This window comes from Dromiciops gliroides, chromosome 1 (assembly GCF_019393635.1).
Source record: "Dromiciops gliroides isolate mDroGli1 chromosome 1, mDroGli1.pri, whole genome shotgun sequence".
Taxonomy (NCBI): Eukaryota; Metazoa; Chordata; class Mammalia; order Microbiotheria; family Microbiotheriidae; genus Dromiciops; species Dromiciops gliroides.
Window position 1 is genome coordinate 575,110,980 of NC_057861.1, and position 20,095 is coordinate 575,131,074.

The window sequence follows — 20,095 nt, forward strand, 5'->3', positions numbered from 1 at the left end:
CATCCCCACCTCAATCTTCTTTACTCTAGGCTAAAAACCTTCAGCTCTTTCATCTGATTCATACACTGCAGTTCTGAAAGTCAGCCTAAAATTCCATTAGTTTGGATTTTTGTTTTTGTCTTTTGGTGGTGGTGGTTGCATTGTTGTTGTTGTTTTTCTATGCCTTATAATACTGTTGACTCACACTGAGTTACTAGTCCTCTCAAAGCTCCAGAACTTTTTCATATAAACATATCCTTTGGGTGCTCTTGACTTGTTGTTTGGTCATTTTCAGTCATGTCTGACTCTGTTACCACATTTGGAGTTTCTAGGCAAAGATACTGGAATGACTTGCCATTTCCTTCTCCAATTCATTTTATAAATGAGGAAACTGAGGCAAGTAGGGATAAGTGGCTTGTCCAGGGAAACACAGCTAGTAAGTGTCTGAGGCAGGATTTGAACTCAGAAAGATGAGTCTTCCTGACTCCAAGCCCAGTACTCTATCCATCAGGCCAACCAGCTGTGCATGCCAGTTATTTAAGAAAGGTTTACTGACGCAGTAATTTGGTGTCCAGAGTGCTGATCTTGGAACCCTAATATGAAGCATGTTACCTGCTTCTTGGCAGAGGTAATGGTGGAACAGGGATACAAAATGAGACATATTTTCATAGATAATCAATATGTTGATTTACTTGACTATACTTATTTTGTACTCTATACTGTGCTACCTACCTAGGGGCCTTTGGGTCCTCTATCATCCACATTATTCACAGTATCAGGTAAATGTTGCCCCTCAGTATATTTGGTTCTTTGACATGTTGATCTTTCTTCTGTGGTATTATTTCAGTATCTCCACCTTAACAATTTCTTAGGGCACATGCTTCTCTGTAGGGCTATGTGAATTTTCAGACCTCTTTCCGGGTCCCATGTATAACTCAGTTTCTGTTTTTACTTCTTGTCAAATTCGTGTTCCCTCTAAATCTAAAAGCAGATTCTTTACTGGGTAAATGCCCTTGGAGTACTCTTCTAATGAGGGGGAGGGAGCTTGCCCAAAAAAGGGTCAGAGATGTCAGAGAGTTAAAATATCACACAGTGGGGCTTGGATTCAAGTTCTAGATTGTCTCTATACTTCCTTTGTGATGCTGGACAAGTCCATTAACCTCTATATTATTGAGTTTCCTCATATAAACTGAAGGGGCTGGACTAGATCAGGGCTTTTTAACCCTTTTTGTAACTTGTATTTCTCTTGGCAGTCTGGTGAGACCTACTTGTTCCTAAGGATAACGTTTTTAAATGTATAAAATGAAATATGAGTAATTGCAAAGGAAACCAATTCTATTGAAATGGAGTCATCACAATATTTTTAAAACACATTCATACATAACAGGTTAAGAATTCCCACACTAGATAGTCTGTAAGGTTTCTAACATCTTCAACATTTACATATAATTTATATAATGATTTCTATCGAATGAGTTAGCATTTGTAGAACCCTTTGTACACCTTAAATTGCTATGTACATGCTAGCGATGATGATGATGGTGTTCATTTATCTTAAAAAAAGTAATATGCTAGAACAAAATACCTACTGTGTAAGTAGGCATTTCAGTTATATTTATTATAACATATAATATACCATTAACCGTTTATTGCTCTTTCATCATAAATACAACTAAATAAGTACCTTTGTACAGAAGACACAGTACATTATTTCAGAATAGGGAGTATAGGATTCACTGATGGGAAGACTATTTGTCTTACATGTGCATTGGGATAAACCCCACTCTCATCCTGCCATGAATGGATACCTATTCTTTTATGACCTCCAACATCAGTGAACTGAGATCGGCATTTTCTGTGAACTATCGAGTACATATCCTGAAGGGGCTGAATCTATGGGAATAAGAGAAACGTTTTTGAATTAAACATAGGTCATTTGACACATTACTACTGTTTAACATATTTCTGTTATAGAAAAAAGTTAATTTCCAAATAATTAAAAAATTTTATCTCCAAATAAAATACTTAGCTGACAAATCTGGCCAGTATATTCACTAATACTTTCAGGTGTGGAAAAGTAATCTAGTTCACAGTTAGGGATACTGTATAAAGATAAAATGATGTTTCCTGTGGAATCTTTTAAAACAATTTTAAATTTAAATTATAGCTGTTGGTGAAGTTATATACTGATTCAATTATTCTGTAGAGCAATTTAGAACTATGCCCAAGCAATATAACTACAAGATCTCTTTCCCAAAAAGATAAAAAAGGAAAAGGAAAAAGACCTATTTGTGCAAAAATATTTATAACAGTTCTTTTCTTGTGGTAAAGAATTGGAAACTGAGGGGATGCCCATCAATTGGGGAATGGATGAACAAGTTGTTGTATATGATTGTGATAGAATACTATTGTATTAAAAGATAACAAGCAGGGGCAGCTAGGTGGCACAGTGGATAGAGCATTGGCCCTGGATTCAGGAGGACCTGAGTTCAAATCCAGCCTCAGACACTTAACACTTACTAGCTGTGTGACCCTGGGCAAGTCACTTAACCCCAATTGCCTCACCAAAAAATAAAAAATAAAAATAAAAGAGATAACAAGCAGGATGCTCTCAGAAAAAAAAAAAAAACAACTTACATGAACTGACACAAAATGAAATGAGCAAAACCAGGAAAACATCTGATATGGTTATTGTATGATGATCAGCTGTGAATAACTTAACTACTATTCTCAGCAATACAATGATCCAAAACCATTCTGAAGGATTTATGATTAAAAAAATCTATCTATCTCCAGAGAAAGAACTAATGGATTCTGGATACAGATAAAAGCATATTTTCTTTATTTTTCTTGGTTTTTTAAAATGTGTTTTCCTTTACAACATGACTTACACAAAAATATGCTTTTTATGATTGCACATGTATAACATATATCAAATTGCTTGGCTTCTAAATGAGGGAGGAGTAGAGGAAAGGGGAGAATTTGGAACTCAAAATTTGAGGGGGAAAGTGTTAAAATTGTTTTTACAGATTATTGGGGGAAAATAAAATATTAATTTTTAAATTGATGGCTAAGAACTAGAAGGAAAGCAGAAAACTGAGAAAAAAATTTACAAGTTTTTCTGATAAAGGTCTCATTTCTAAAATATGTAGAGAACTGATTCAAATCTATAAAAAATATGAGTCATTTCCCAATTAACAAATGTATATGAATGTATATGGTCAAAGTATATGAACAAGCAGTTTTCAGAAGAAGAAATCAAAGCTATCTATAATCATATGAAAAAATGCTCTAAAGCTCTATTAATTAGAAAAATTAAAATTAAAACAACTCTGAGGTATCACCTCACACCTATCAGATTGGCTAATATGACAGAAAAGGAAAATGATGGATTTTGGAGAGGATGTGGGAAAATTGGGACACATCCCAATGTTGGTGGAATTGTGAAGTGGTCCAATCATTCTGGAGAACAATCTGAAACTATGAAAAAGGACTATAAAACTGTTATAACCTTTGACCCAGAAGTACCACTAGTAGTTTTGTATCCCAAAGAGATCAAAGAAAAATAAAAAGGACCTATATGTACAAAGCTATTTCTAGGAGATCTTTTTTGTGGTGGCAAAGAATTGGAAATTGGGGAATGGCTGAACAAGTTAGGGTATGTGATTGTGATGAAATACTATTGTGCTATAAGTGTAAAATATATTAATTATTAATAATCTAGTCTAATCTGGAAAATTATAACAACTGTACTTATGAAAAATTATAAGCTTAGAGAAATTATAATTGGGCCCTAAGTCCCTCCACAGTCGCCATTCAAATGTACATATATTTTAATTGACTAGCCTAATTTGAGGCTAATCTGACTGGTGTACTTAATCTGGGATTTTTGCCTAACTGTCTATCTGACTGCTGTTAATTTAATGTGGGCCGTTTATAAAGTTCCACCACACTGCTCCACTCCCAAATTGATAAGCAAAATATTAAGAAGCCTCTTAACTAAATAATCAAAGCAGAGTTTATGTATGAGATACTATTTTAAATTAAGAATACAGGGAAATAAAATGTACAACCTGACTACATTGCTGTGCATCTCTAGATATGGCGTTTCTTTCCCATCTGCTGCGCTTCGAACTTCTTTAATACAATAAGAGCCTTATCCGCCTCTTGCCTTAGGGCACTCAGGTCCTTTATTCTAACTCTGAGTCCCTTTCACTTTGTAAATCCCTCTGCTTCTAACTTTCCTCTCCTTACTGCCACCGCTGAACCCCTGCGTCTCTCTCTCACCAACCTTCTGTCTGTCTGTCTGCTCTGTCAGTCTGCTCTTCAGCCTCTCTTTTCTCTGCTCCTAGTCCTTCTCGTCTTCTCCTGCGTCCTTGTAGCCCCCTGTCTGTCTTCTCCAACCTTTGCCGTCTCGTCAGCCACCCCACTTCAGTCTCTCTATCTTGTCCATCTCCCCTTTCCTCCTTGCTCCTAGTCCTCCTGTGTTACTGTTCGTCTCGTCTCGTCCCCCCCCCCCCCCGCCTTCTAACTTAACTCCTATATATACTTTTTTTATCTCCACTCAAATCTCGGGGCTTTTTTGCACCCACACACCAAGCTAATCCACCAGTCAGGGCTGCAGCTGGGGCTGGGGGGATGCTCCAGCATCACGTGCCTCAGCACAGGCTATCCGGGATCTTTCAGATAGCTCCGCTCAGGTCGGAGAGAGCTGGGGGCTTTTTTTCCCCCAGCTGTCTGACCTGGCATCTTGTACAGCCCACGGGGCTTTTTGGCTCAGCTGAAGCAGAGGGGGAGGGGCACCAGCACCTCCCACACAGAAGAGACCCTGAGGGCCTAAGGCTTTCTAATCTCAGCCTAAAGGTAGGGTCCCCAAATCAAAATAAATTTCCACATAAGAAATGACAAGCAGGAGAGTTTCAGAAAAGCCTGAAAAGACTTATGTGAACTGATGCAATGTGAAGTAAGTAGAATCAGTAGAACATTGTACACAGTAAAAGCTATATTGTTCTTTGATCAACTGGAAGGACAGCTAAGACTATTCTGAAGGACTCATGATGAAAAGTGTTATCCACTTCCAGAGAAAGAACTGACAGAGTATAACTGCAAAATTGAAGCATACTTTTTTGGCTTTGTTTTTTGGGGGGGCATTGGTATGTGCTTTCTTTCACAATATGGCTAATATGGAAATATGTTTCGCATAACTGAACATGTATAGCCTATATCAAATTGTATTCTCAGGGAGTGGGGAGGAAATAGATGGAGAAAGATAATTTGGAACTAATTTTTTTTTTAAGTGAGGCAATTGGGGTTAAGTGACTTGCCCAGGGTCACACAGCTAGTAAGTATTAAGTGTCTGAGGCTGGATTTGAACTCAGGTACTCCTGACTCCAGGGCCGGTGCTCTATCCACTGCGCCACCTAGCTGCCCCGGAACTAATTTTTTTAAATGGTAAAATTGTTTTACATGTAATTGGGGGAAAAGGTAATTAAATAACTAAAATTTATGAATATAAAAATCAAATCAGGATGATTCCTGTTTAGTCACTATTCAACATTTTTATTCACATACATTACACACCTTCCAAAGAGTCATATTTCTGGTCTGCCTTTATTCCTTGGAGCAATGCAATCATGTTTCCCAGGACAATGGTAAATTCCAAGCCTCAGAGAAAAAGCAACATCACTATTCCTACTGGGAATTTGCCTTGGCAAAACAAAGACTGCTGTCTGGATAATTCCCCACAGCTTATGCTACATCTAAGATACCATTTGTCAAGACACCATAACATTGACAAAATCTCAAAGGAAATATCAATTGTATAGAAGTTATTCATAACATTGCTACTGATAGCAATCTGGATTATATTAGACCTCTAAACTGGTGAGTTAATGGCTACTTTCAATCACTACTAATTTTAAACTAAGAGGAGCATACCTAAAGTAATCATCTGTGAAACAGTCTGTGAAACAAAACAACCAAAGACCAACCAAAAAAGTATTTCTCTTCCATGAAGTAAATCACTGGATTGGCTAGCTGCTTCCCCCTCCCCCCATTTTAATGTCTAAGGGTGCCTACTCTCCAAGAAAAAGAGGCATCACTATCAAAATGAAAAGACACACATCTTCCTCAACTTTATCTAGTTCTTGGCTTCTCTTGTACCATATAAATTCATTGAAGAGTTGTTGGGGTTTTTTTTTGTTTTTTCAAACTACAAAGACTATTTGGCCTTGGTGGACTACATAGGACCAGCTCAATCTTGCCTTTTTTCTTGTACAGTAAATAATTCTTGGGTAGAATCTGTCATCCAAAAACCACTAGATCTTCATTTCAGGTAAAAGTAATCTCTTGAAAATTTTAGCAATCTGAATTATAGCCTCATTTCTAAATTGCAGTTTGCTACCTTATCTACTCACTTGACTGCTTTTTTCATATCATGGGAGATAGTATAAGGGTCTTTAAAATAGCATCTAGTCTAGACCCCTTTTCTACAGTGATCCTATAGTGAAGTAAAAGTCTAAAGTATCTGGATTAATTAGTACCTAATTTCTTATTACATAGAGCACAGAGTTCTGGGGGGGGGGAGAGAGAGAGAGAGAGAGAGAGAGAGAGAGAGAGAGAGAGAGAGAGAGAGAGAGAGAGAGAGAGAGAGAAGCAGAGAGAAAGTAATATGAAATGTATGTGTATGTAAGGGAGTACCCTCTTCCCCTACTGTGGGGTGTGAGGGGTTGACTGCACTGGCATTTCCATGAGAATATTTAGTGGTTTTAGAAAGTAGGATAACGTTTCATGTGGAGAGTTTTGTAGTAAGCAGAGATCAGCCAAACTACAGTAAGAAAGAAATCTATAATCAGTATTTAGTGAGTGAACAGTAGAAGTGAATAGACATAGGGTAAATGGCACCTAAAACACAGTTTGGGATCTCATTCCTTCATGCCATCATTGTGGTATTGGGGTATAGATCAAAGTTTGGGGCTCCTGCCCCCACACAGCTTGCAATGCTGTAGAAGCGAGTGATGATGAGAGTTGTGGTCAGCTCTAGTTTCAGTGCCTACCTCAAAGCTTCATCTAAATGTGAATTGCTGGGTTTTCATCATAACCATCACCATCATTGTCTTAATTGCACTAGCTGCATTTGCTTCTGGTTTCCATTCATAGAGAAAGAGTTCTGGAGTTATCTAATAGCTTCCTTCCCTGAGTCCTTCCACAAGTTGTTCACCAAGCTACACTGTTCTATTTCCAAGATGTCAACCTTATACTGTCTAGAAGTTAAATAAATGATAACTATACTCAAAGTCTCTCCAGGACAAGCATCCTCAGATCTTATAACTGGCTTGTAGTGTATAGTGCACATAATTTGTACCACACCTGACCCTTTACTACCCCCTAGTGTCCATTTATACCACAACCCCACCTGATCTGCCAGTTAAAATTTTGGTGTATTAGAAATGTATATATGTGTTGCCTAAAATAATAACAATAGTAGCTCCTTGAGGGCAGGGACTGTTTTTGCTTTTCCTTTGTATCCCCATATCTTAGTACAATGCCTGGCACATAGCAAGAGTTTAATAAATGTTTGCTAGTTTATTTATGTGGCATTTTAAGGTTTGTAAAGCCTTTTCATATAAGAGTTCATTTGATCCAATAGGGAAAAAAAACAATCATTATAGGTTAGATCAGTCAATAAAGACTTCATGGGAAAAGAGGCTTTGAATTCAAGTCTGACAGGACAGTAGATATATGCTCAGGTACAGAGGTGAGAATGAGCAAGGCAAGGGATAAATACAGATACAAATAGATTAGTTTGGCTTGGGGTAAAAGATGGGAAAAATAGATGGAGTTGGAATACTTAGTAAGACTCAGTAAGTTGTCATTTTGGTTTGTAAGTAATAGAAAACCCAAGACATGATCAGATCACAGGTTTATAGGATCATAGACTAGAGTTTGAAGGAGTCTTTGGCCTCCTTTGATGCGATCATTATAGAGATGAGGAAATGGAGGCTGAGGAAGTTAAGCTAGTAAGTGTCTTAGACTGAATTTTAAACCAGGTCTTCCTAACTTAAGCCCAGTACTTTATCCACTAGTGTTTTATTAAGACTATTCCAGGGGCAGCTAGATGGCGCAGTGGATAGAGCACCGGCCCCAGATTCAGGAGTACCTGAGTTCAAATCTGGCCTCAGACACTTAACAGTTACTAGCTGTGTGACCTTGGGCAAGTCACTTAACCCCAATTGCCTCACCAAAAAAAAAAAAAAAAGACTATTCCAATAATACAACATGAGCAGAAGTGGGAAGATACTAGAGGTACTAGAACTGTAGGTGATAGCAGGGATTACAAGGTAAGGAGCCAGGACTGAAATCTGGAGTAAGGATGAGTGTAAAATAGAAAAGAGAATAGGTAGAGAAATGGTCTAGACTCAGGGTGGGTCTGTAATGTTGCTCAGTTTTTTTTCAGTTGTGTCCAACTCTTTGTGACCCCATTTGGGGTTTTCTTGGCAAAGATACTGGAATGGTTACCATTCCCTTCTCCAGCTCATTTTACAGATAAGGAAACTGAAGCAAACAGGGTGAAGTGATTTGCCCAGGATCACACAGCTAGTAAGTGTCTGAGGCCAGATTTGAACTCAGGAAGATGATTCTTTCTGACTCCAGGCCAGCACCCTATCCACCACACCATCTAGATAACTAGTGACCAATGTAAAGTTGGGCTTCTGAAATTAGGTGAGTAGAACAGAATGGGAAACATTCAGGTAGTGAATGTCAGAAACAGCTAGGCAAGCTGGAATGAGGGCATGTAGTGGGTCAAATACTTAATGGATAGGAACATGGGCATGGAGGAGGAATAGACTTCAAAATAAGATAAGTGGCAAGCAGATCAAATTTACAATAAAAAAATCTAGAGGGTAGGAGCACTGGCAGACAGATCAAGACAAATGGTCAAGGTCTACAGTAATAGTCAAAATTCCAAAGGACTCATGATGAAAAATGATCTCCATCTCTAGAAAAAGAACTGATAGAGTCTGAATGCGGATTGAAGCCTACTTTTTTACTTTCTTGGTGGGGTTTGTTTTTGTTTTAGATTTGTTTGGGTTTTTTTTTCTTTTTGGTCTGCACTTTTTGGCAACATGGCAAATATGGAAATATGTTTTGCATGATTGCATATATATAATCTAAATCAAATTGCTTTCCTTCTCAAGGAGGGAATAAGGGAGAGAATTTAGAACTCAAAATTTATAAAAAAAACAAATGTTAAAAATTTTTGTTTACATGCAATTGAGAAAAATAAAATAATAATTAAATGTAAAAAATAAATGAAAAAATAGTCTCTATATATATATGTTTTGTTTTTGTTTTTGTTCTTTGTTTTGTTTTTGTTGGTTTTGCCAGGCAATGAGGGTTAAGTGACTTGCCCAGGGTCACACAGCTAGTAAGTCTGAGGTCAGATTTGAACTCAGGACCTCCTGAATCCAGGGCTGGTGCTTTATCCACTGTGCCACCTAGATGCCCCAACATATATATGTCAACAGCAGATATATGTGTGTATGTGTCTCAACATAAATATATATATATATATATATATATATATATATATATATATATATATATATATATATATATATATATATATAAAATATATATATAGGTACAAATAAAAAGATGGATTTAGATAACGGGGGTAGTTTTCTTGCTTGGGCTGTAAAGCTTCTAAATTTCTGTCAGTTATACATTTGACCTCAATCCCAGAATGGCTAACCTGTGCCCTACAAGCAGAAACAAAATGGAGTACATCTCAATGAGGTAAAGGGTCGTTTTTGATTTTTACTGTACCCTAATGTCATGGGGTACAGAGTACCCCAGAAGTTCTCTGGGGCACATCAAGGAAGCTTCTCCTTGAGAAACTAAACCAGAGGACAGATAACGCCTAGAGAGATAAGCTGAACCAAATCGGACTGAGCTAGCTTGGGATTCCTACCCTTCATTCTGGTCTCCCTTACCCTGGGGAGATAAATTTGGGTGTGCCTGCGGCCTTTTCATTCTGAAGAGGGATCTGTAGCCACCCCTCACCCAATTCCTTTAGTCACTACCAGTGGGGGATGGTCCACCGTCACTAAAGGAACTTTCCACAGGCAGATGGTCCACCCCCATCAGGCCTCTATAAAAGTACCTTCCAGTCTCCTGTTCGAGGAGATTTGGTACCTCTGAGCCATGTGCTTTATGCCAATCTCCCCATGAAAGTCCAAGGATTTCTTTCATGGTTTCCCTCCCCCCACCCTTCCCTTCCCTTGCTTCTAAATAAACTACCACCTTATTCTAACTACTTTTGTGTGCAAGAGGGTGTAATTCTTTAAAGAGGAATTCCTAAGAACCCCAACCCCTAACCAACCCGTACCCCATTTCCCACCATATGACTACTAAGTATCTGGAATGCATTGAGGTACTAATTTATTTCATAGTCACATCACACACTTGAGCAAGAAGGCTGCCAACAAATGCACATGATCATAAATGCAACAGTTTCTGATTGATCTCTCTGCCTTAAGTCTTTTCCAACTCTAGCCCATCCTCCACTTGGCTGCCAAAATCTTTCTAAAGTGCAGCACTGATTGTGCCATGCCCCTAATCAATAAACTCCAGCGGCTTCTTATTATTCCAGGACAAGATATAAAAATCCTGTTTGGCATTTAAAACCTTTCATTACCTGGTCCCTTCCTACTTTTCCAGGCTTTTTACCTTTACTCTGCTCCACATAGATGCTGCAATCCAGAGATACTGAAGCCTTCTTGCTATTCCTAGCACATGATACAATCTTCCAACTCTTCATTCTATCCCTTCACTGGCTGTCCCATCAATCCTGGAAAACGGTCTCTCCTCATTCCCACCTCTTGGCTTTCCTGGATTCCTCCCACACAGCTCAAATCCAACCTCCCACCAGTTTTCCCTACTTGCCAGCACTTTCTCTATTTCCACTTTATGATTCTTGCATGTATAAAGTTACTTGTATGTTGTTCCCCATTTGAATCTGAGTTCACAAAGGGCAAAGACTGTTTTTTCCTTGCTTTTTATACCTGGCACATAGTATTTAACAAATGTTTGTTGACTGTATGACTGATAGCAACAAATCTTTGATGAGATATCCTTCAATATATATCAAGTGATAAGTCACTAATATTTGTATCCAAGATTCAAGTCATTTTTTCTCTGCCTAGCAATATAGTCAAAGTTAAGCTTTCCTACTTTTTTTTGGCAGGCAATGGGGGTTAAGTGACTTGCCCAGGGTCACACAGCTAGTAAGTGTCAAGTGTCTGAGGCCGGATTTGAACTCAGGTTCTCCTGAATCCAGGGCCAGTGCTTTAACCACTGTGCCATCTAGCTGCCCCCCACTTTCCTACTTTTTTGACATGCTATTTCCCAGGGCTAGGGCTCAAGGGCTCTACACATGATAGATAGAGCCTGAACCAATTCCCTGACACAATGTTGAAGCAACACTGGTTGAAGAACAAGGAAAGATCACAGCTGGAAAGTTCCCATGTAGTTTAGAGCCAGAAGCACTGTGCTATAAGCCAGGGTTGGTAACTAGTCTATAGAATGCTTAACTGAAAAGGTCAGAAGAGTTAAAGCAATGGAAAAAGAGGTGAGCAAAGAAGTAGGCTCCAGGGAGAGCGAGACTGTCTTTGATACCAAGATAAACCACTAGAAACTAGAGTCAGATGTTGCTCAATTTGCTAGGTTCAATGTTTTTTTGGATGTGCTAATGCTTATATGTTCCTCTATGAGTAAGGCTGACACTGACTACTAGTTCCCATGCTTCCTGTCCAAAGAAAGTCATTTCTGAATTACAGTGTATAGACTTTTAGAATGGCACATAGGAAGGAAAGCAGAATAGAAGAAAATTGTATTGATACACATTCATGTCACGATTCTTTGATTATATCCAATAAGCATGAGATCTTCTTGCATCAAGATTTTATAATATTGGTCCACGTCGAAGGTCTGTTTTAAATTAGTTCATCAGAAATATAAAAATTGCCATAGCAAGAGAGGTTATGAGAAATGCATTCTTATTTTGGATGTATTTTCATCAAGTATCCCAATAGTGGATAAAATGTAGGCAAATGAAAAACATTTTTGCCAGATACCAGTAATTCAGATGAATAAAGGGATATAAGTGCATAAGAGAAAGATCAAATTATAATGAAAAGATTATTGGCTCTGAAGCCATATCTGAGTTCAGCTCCTATTTCTGCTACCAGTTTGGCTCTTGCACAGTGTGACCTTGGGCAAATTATTTCACTTTCTGGGAATCGTTTCATCATCTATAAAATTGGGGTATAATATTAGAGTTGCTGTCCTATCTAGCTTAAAATCTGTGTCCTTAAGTGTTTGGTTAGGTACAATTCAAACAATATAGTGAAATACATCTCTTTCTAATTAAAAAATATAGCCAACTTTGTGAGATTTTATCACAAAGCAAAATTATGATGCATTTTTATGTGTCCCACAGTCTATGCACAACTCTGACCATTAAGTTTCAGTTTTGTATCAATAAAATCACTGGACAATGATATATAATTCTCTGATAATTTTATACCATTATTGAATAAACCTACCTTAAGTGGGGATCAAATGAGGTTATCATTGTGTCATGAGGTGCAGAGCACCCCAGAAATTCTCTGGGGCACATCAAGGAATCTTCTCCTTGAGAAACTAAACCAGGGGCAGCTAGGTTGCACAGTGGATAGAGCACCGGCCCTGGAGTCAGGAAGACCTGAGTTCAAATCTGGCCTCAGACACTTAACACTTACTAGCTGTGTGACCCTGGGCAAGTCACTTAACCCCAATTGCCTCACTAAAAAAAAAAGAGAGAGAGAGAGAGAAACTAAACCAGAGGACAGATACCCTAGAGAGATAAGCAGAACCAGTTTGGACTGAGCTAGCTTTGGGACCTCCCACCCTTCATTCTGGTCTCCCTTACCCTGGGGAGATAAATTTGGGTGTGGCTGCGGTCTTTGTGTCCTGAAGAGAGATCTGTAGCCGCCCCTCACCCAATTCCTCCAGTCACTGCCAGTGGGGGATAGTCCTCCCTCACTAAAGGAACTTTCCACAGGCAGATGGTTCACCCCCATCAGTCCTCTATAAAAGTACCTTCCAGTCTCCTGCTGGGGATTGGTACCTCTGAGCCATGTGCTTTGTGCCTATCTCCCCATGAGAAGTCCAAAGATTTCTTTCATGGTTTCCCTTCCCCCCCCTTCCGTTCCCTTGGCCTTAAATAAACTACCACCTTATTCTAACTACTTTTGTGTGCAAGAGGGTATAATTCTTTAAAGAGGAATTACTAAGAACCCCTACCCCTTACCCAACCCCATTTCCCCCATTACAATTGTAAAGCACTTAACACAGTGCTTTGCATATTGTAAGCACTATACAAATGTTGTTTTCATTATTTTTGTTATTGTTTTTATTAATTATTCCCCAGGGAAAGAATCAGTGAGTGTAGGGACTTCAGGGAATACAGCTCAAGCATGCTTATGTTAATACTTTAAGTACAGATCAGTCTATGACCCAGCATTGCCCAGTTGTGGGGCAATGAGGGTTAAGTGACTTGACACAGCTAGTAAGTGTCAAGTGTCTGAGGCCAGATTTGAACTCAGGTCCTCCTGACTCCAGAGCTGATGCTTTATCCACTATGCCACCTAGTTGCCCCTATCCTTTTCTTTATGTCCATCTCTGAAACGGAGCTTGCTGACCTGGTTCAGATGTCTACTGCTGACCTAACAATTTGACCTAACAATAAAAAAAAATGGCAAGTTATGCTGGAGACTCTCACAGGATGTGCACTCCAAGGTAAAAGCCACGGATGCTCTCGGCTCATTAAGCATAACAATTTCAGTCAGCTTTGTACTTCTCAGGTCCTTCCTTTGACCTGCTGTTAGCCATGGGGACAGAAGAATACAACTGGGGCCTTATACTTCACCCTTAATTGATTCAAGAAAAGGGAGTTGGGGAAGGGATGATGTTTAAACCAAGTGTAGATTCAGCTGTGTGGGCAAATGATAGGATTCAATGCAGGCCATGGTTATGGAAGGAAATTGAGAATAGGCCAGATAGTCTGAAGTCAAGATAGTACTAATCAATACGGAAGGGAGGCTTAGGTAAAGGTCTAAGCAACACCAGAAAGGGCCCAGTGTCATACTGCTTAAGAAAGTGCTCATGAAAGATAAACTGTGAAAACTACAAAATTTACTGAGAACTGATTCCCCACCCAGTCCCCTCTTTCCCAGACAAATGAATTGCCTGGGGCTGCCTGTCTTTGTCATTTCCAGACTCTTGATGGACTTATGGACCTTCCCCCAAGCAACTTGTCCTTATGTAAAAAGGGTCCACCTACATTAAGTAGTTTCTATTCAGAGTCAGTAACACCTATCCTTAACTTAGGGGCATTTCTATTATTTCTTTTGTCAAAGGTTCATTTACATTAAGTAGCTATATGTCACTCTGGAGCAATCTTTTGGTTCCCTTTTTGTTCTGTTACCCCATAAAAACCCTGTCCTCTGTTCCCATCTTTGGGTATTCCTAGCTTCTGAGCTTTGCAATACCAGGAGCTACTTTACAATGCTAAGGGGATCATCTGACTAATGAATTGGTCCTAGGTAGACACACAGAACCTATGAGAAGACTGGAGAATTAGCCTCACAAAGGCAGTGCCATTTTTAGCCTACTTTTTTTTTTTTTTTGCAGGGCAATGAGGGTTAAATGACTTGCCCAGGGTCACACAGCTAGTAAGTGTCAAGTGACTGAGGTCGGATTTGAACTCAGGTCCTTCTTATGTGGGATGGAATTTGGGGGCAAATTGATCGTGAGTCATCCCAAAAGAATTACAAGACTCAGCAACTCAGTTTCCCAAATTTTATTGCAATACTGTGAGTGACCACAGGGAGAGAACCAGAATATTGGAAAGGTATCTCTCAAATAAGGAAAGGAAAGGAAAGTATGGATAAATTGATTATCAGTCTCATTATAATAATCTCTACCTTGGGGAGGTACAAGGGAGGGCCTGTTCTACTCATTATAATATTCTCCACATGGGGCAGCTAGGTGGCGCAGTGGATAGAGCACTGGCCCTGGATTCAGGAGGACCTGAGTTCAAATCTGACCTTAGACACTTAACACTTACTAGCTGTGTGACCCTGGGCAAGTCACTTAACCCCAGTTGCCTCACCAAAAAAAAAATAAATAAATAAAAATAATATTCTCCACCTAGGGGTGTTATAAGGGAGGGCTTATCCTAATTTGGAGTTCCTGGGGGTCCTAAGCCAACCCCCGAGGCGGGTGCCTTTTTCAGTGGAGGTGTGTTTTGGGGGTTTACACGTCATAAGGTGAATCTGGGGACAAATTTGGCCTTTTATGTGCATGTCTCTTTCTGATTCCCATGGTTAGTTTCAAAATATAATCATTTTTCATTAGAATTTCCATAGATTGCCTTTTTCCTTTATTGTTATTTTGACCTGACCCACTCTGGTCCGTTATGGATGTTGATCACTATGGGTATGAGAACCTAACATAACTTATCCATTAACTGGGATCTGACTCCCTTTTAGAGCTAATATCTGTATTAGAGCTTGGGTCTTAGGTTTTTCTCTTAATCCTTTTTTGCCTCCTACATCACTTCTGAATCCAAGGCCGGTGCTTTATCCACTGTGCCACCTAGCTGCCTCCTTTAGCCTACCTTAAGAGGAGGACAACTCACAACCTTTGGATAGCATAAAGACATACTGCATGAACTGACAGTTCTGGCATGAGATTCTACCCAGGATTAATGATGATTTAAAACAAAATTATATCAAGCACCACCTTTTGAAGGAGATATTCCCAGATGCAAGGGCTTTCTCCTCTAAGGTCACCATCTATTGTGGGAATTAATTTTGATTTGGGGACCCTGCCTTTGGGCTGAGATTAAAAAGCCTTAGGCCCTCAGGGGTTTTTTCTGTGTAAGAGGGGCTGGTGCCCCTCCCCCTCCACTTCAACTGAGCCAAAAAGCCCCGTGGGCTTTATGGGACCCCAGGTCAGACAGCTGGGGGAAAAAAGCCTCAGCTCCCTCTGTTCTGAGGGGATCTATCCCAGAGATCCCGGGCTTGTAGCCCGTGCAGAGGTCCCAGGCACGCAGCAGGGGGCACGACCCCTGGAGCCCTGGGTGTGATACGCACGGGACACTCGAGAACCCTGCCCGGCCCCAGCAATAGCGTGACTGGCAGATTAACTTGGCATGTGTGGGGGCACAGGGAGCCCAAGGTTTGGGAGAGAAGGAAGATATATACTGGGGAAGACGGTACAGGAGGATGGAGAAAGCAAGAAAGGGCTACGATACAGGAAAGGTAGAGACGCTGAGGGGGCAGACAGACAGAGGAAGGAGCCTTAAGGAGTAAGGGGCTTTTCAGGGTTCAGCGGCAGTGCAGAGAGGGAAGTTAGACAGAAAGGGGGGACGCTAGAAGAAGGTCAGTTGGTATGGAGACGCTAAGAAAGTTGTGGGCGTGGCAAAGATTAAGCAGAAGCAGCAGCAGCAGAGAGACACACAGGAAAGCACTCAGGTTGTACATTTTATTTTCTTGTATTCTTAATTTTAAATTGTATCTCATAAATAAACCCTCTGCTTTTAAATTGGAAGAGGTTTCTTAATATTTTGCTTATCATTTTGGGAGCTGAGCAGTGTGGAAAAATTTTTAAAAGGCCCTAACAGATTGGTTTAGGAAATTAATAGCAGTCAGATAGACAGCCAGTCAACAGCCCCCAGATTAGGCACCCCCCCCCACCCCCGTCAAATTAGGCCCTAAATTAGCTAAAATATTTTACACTATCTAATCTCATATATGTATCTTGTATTTGCATCTTTAAGCACATAAAAAGTCTCTTCTAATGAAATATAATCTCCTTGAGGTCAAGGTGTATTTTTAAATTGTTTTATTTGTATCTTTGGAACTTAGCATAGTTTCTGGCACAATATAAGTGCTTAATAAACACTTGTTGATTGATGTCAATGTGAAAATCACAGTACAGAATCTGGCAGGGTCTCTACAACATAGACCTTCTTTCTTTCCCTGATGTTAGGTTCTTCTGATCTATGGATACTTAGCCTCTATAGATCTTTGTATAAAGTTACATCTATAATGATCTTTTGTGCATCTTGCTTATGTAGAAAAAACAAATGTTTGCAAATCTAAGGTGGTACAGAAATAGCTATGTAAGGACAAAGGACATTGCTATATAACCCTATCCCGAGAAAGAATGAAGTACCAAAAATATCTAGGTATTTCTATCATTTGAAAAATGAGAGGCAGAGTCATATGGGAAGGGTGGCTTTATTTGTTTGTGGGTTCTTTTTGGTCTAGCTTGGAGAAGACTATAGAGATCATCTATTCTCTCTTCCCTTCACACAATTCTTATTCTTTCTGAGAGCTAGAAGCTTCAAAGATTCTTTTGCTTTTTCTGCCTAGCTACTTTAAGGTTGTGCAGCAAGAATAGCCCAACTGGACCCTCAGAAGGATATGTTTACAACTATATCTAATCTATAAGGGGTAATTCCTGCATGTAGTGGCTTTCCTTTCTAGTCAATATATACATACATACATATATGTGTGTGTGTGTGTATGTATATGTGTATATATATATATATATATATATATATATATATATATATATATATATATATATATATATATATATATATATATTCTCCCACTCATGAGCCTTAACCCTCATTTACCTTAAACCTCATCTCCCTTTTGGGTTCTGAATCACTATTAGAAATTGTTAAGCTAAGCTCCCTATGTAAAGTGGTTCTCTAATTGAACTAATTGCTATTTTGATGAACAATGATTTGTGTATTTGTCTTTGAGCTAAGATTTCTCCTACATGATTAATGTATGATTTAATTCTGTATGCTTAATAAATTACCCTCTTGTTTTCAGTGGACCCATAAGATTGTGAACTGCTGGGTATGATCTGCCAAGACAAAACTACTGCTAAAAATAAAAGATGCTAAGTTCATGAGACTCTTAGAGCCTAAGTAAAAAATGTAAAAGATGGGAGGAGACTCACTGTGAAAGAATACAAATATAAAATTAAAAAAGAAAAATATCTCTAATAGATCCCAATGAACTTACTGCTCCAACAAATGGCAGAAGAAAACATTGTCCCCTTATCATAGGAAAGCTCTTCCTCCATAGTCTATCTCACCCCAGAGCAGGGGTTGTAATAAAACAGACCCTGACACCCTAGATTCCTTTTCATTGGGCCAAAAAGACAGGCAGGGGCTAGAAAAGGTAACCCTTCAGAAGAGTCAATAACATGCTACTGATAACTAGTCTTTTCCCACTGGGCAGAAACAAAGGAGAGAAAAGATAAAAGAACATAAGATCCTTAAGGGCAATCCTTGAGGATCTTTGTATCCAAACACCTAGCACGGTACCTGGCACATAGTAGGTACTTTATAACTGTTTATTGATATAAATCAAATAGTGTTGGCACTCTCACAACATAGGGAAGATGATAGCTCTTGTGAGAGATGGTGTGGTGATAGCATTCAGAACTTGACTAACTCAGCTAATGTGACAATCTGTCATAAAGATACCTATTACTCTTTTGATAACTGCCTCTGATGTTTGTCATCAGACTGAGGTTAATTTTGATGAATTAGATAAACTCATCTAAGACTATATCTGCATTGCACCTCAGACCCCCTCTCAGATGCACCCTGTGTCCTGCCTCCCAAGCAGTATCAGGTCTAATCATGAAATGCATAAAACACTGGAGTTGGAAGGGAACAAGGAAATTCAACTTTCTTCTGGCTTATTTTTATGGAGGTACATCAGCTACAGACCAATCAAAACTCACTGAGGGAGATGGTAGGGAAAAACATGATTGTCACAAATGAGTTGCTGCAAGCTTCTCTGAGACTTACCTACCACTCACACACTGAAATGTAACCCTAAGAAGGTGTAAACAACTTGACAAAGGTACCCCCCAAATTTTAAATGCAGCAGTATAAAACAGACATAAATAACTATTATTTTCCTACTGGGAATGGGCAGAACCCTCACCCATCTTTGATGTGCAATCCTAGCCCATAGGACTCTTCTCATGCCCATTGCTAATAACTAAAACTATTGGCAACAAAAACTCTAAGACAATGATTGACTTTGGGCTTCCAGTATTTCCATGTACTCAGAACCTTCAGAGTAGAAATATGCATGCAGGTGAAAGGAAGGGACAGGTTCATTTTCCTATACATATTCACATCTCCACAATTTCAGCTGCTCTTCCACTCACTTTACATACTTTAGCAGTTGATGTGGGCTAAAGGAAAAAATCAGCAAGTCTATTCTCATAGGTCATATATCTCAGGGGTGGAATTCATTTGAATAAACATTTATTAAGTACCTATCATGTGCCAGACACTGTCCTAGGTGCTAAGAATACAAAAAATAAAAATGAAATGTTACCTGCTTCCCAAGATTTTACATTCTGAGGGAAAATGGCATGTACACAGATAAATATAAAGTGATTTCACAAGGGAGCATTGACAAATGGGAAAGGGGGGATCAGAAAAGGCCTCATGAGGTGGTACTTGGAGGGAACTAGGGATTTGGAGTAAGAGAATAAAAAGACCAGAATTCTAAGTGTGAGAGGCAAAGGCCCAGAGGTAGATTATATATACAGTGAAGAGCAAGTTGGCTAATTTTGATAGAGATTAGCATGTGTAATAGAGAGTAACATAAACTCAGTCTGGAAAGATAGGGCTTTAAATGTCAAACAGAGGAATATGTGTTTTATTCTAGAGGTAACTGAAGGCTGGTTGTTGTCCTTCGATCTCGAAAAGGACCAAGATGACATCACTATGTTAGAGTCAAGCTACCGTGTATCCCACTGTGGCTGATCAATTCAATACAAGCTCAGAATGCTCTACCATAGGTTAGATACAAATAGTCCATGTGAACATTTAGGATGGATTCTCTAAATTTGCACATCTCATGTTTCTTTTGAGCTACTTCAATTGGAAGCTACTGAAGCTTTTTAAGCAGAGAAGGGCCATAGTCAGACCTGTGTTCTTTAGGAATATCAAATT

General features: G+C 39.2%; 1 protein-coding gene across 1 annotated transcript in view; it reads right to left on the bottom strand.

Annotated features, from left to right (window-relative positions):
• Nucleotides 1–1,686: 1,686 nt before the first annotated feature.
• The window catches only part of CFAP95 (cilia and flagella associated protein 95), a 90,056-nt gene continuing 71,647 nt past the window's right edge, over nucleotides 1,687–20,095 (bottom strand). Inside the window, exon 6 of the mRNA XM_043977767.1 lies at nucleotides 1,687–1,872. Within this exon, the coding sequence (XP_043833702.1) occupies nucleotides 1,687–1,872 (186 nt within the window). The remainder of the gene's footprint in view (nucleotides 1,873–20,095) is intronic.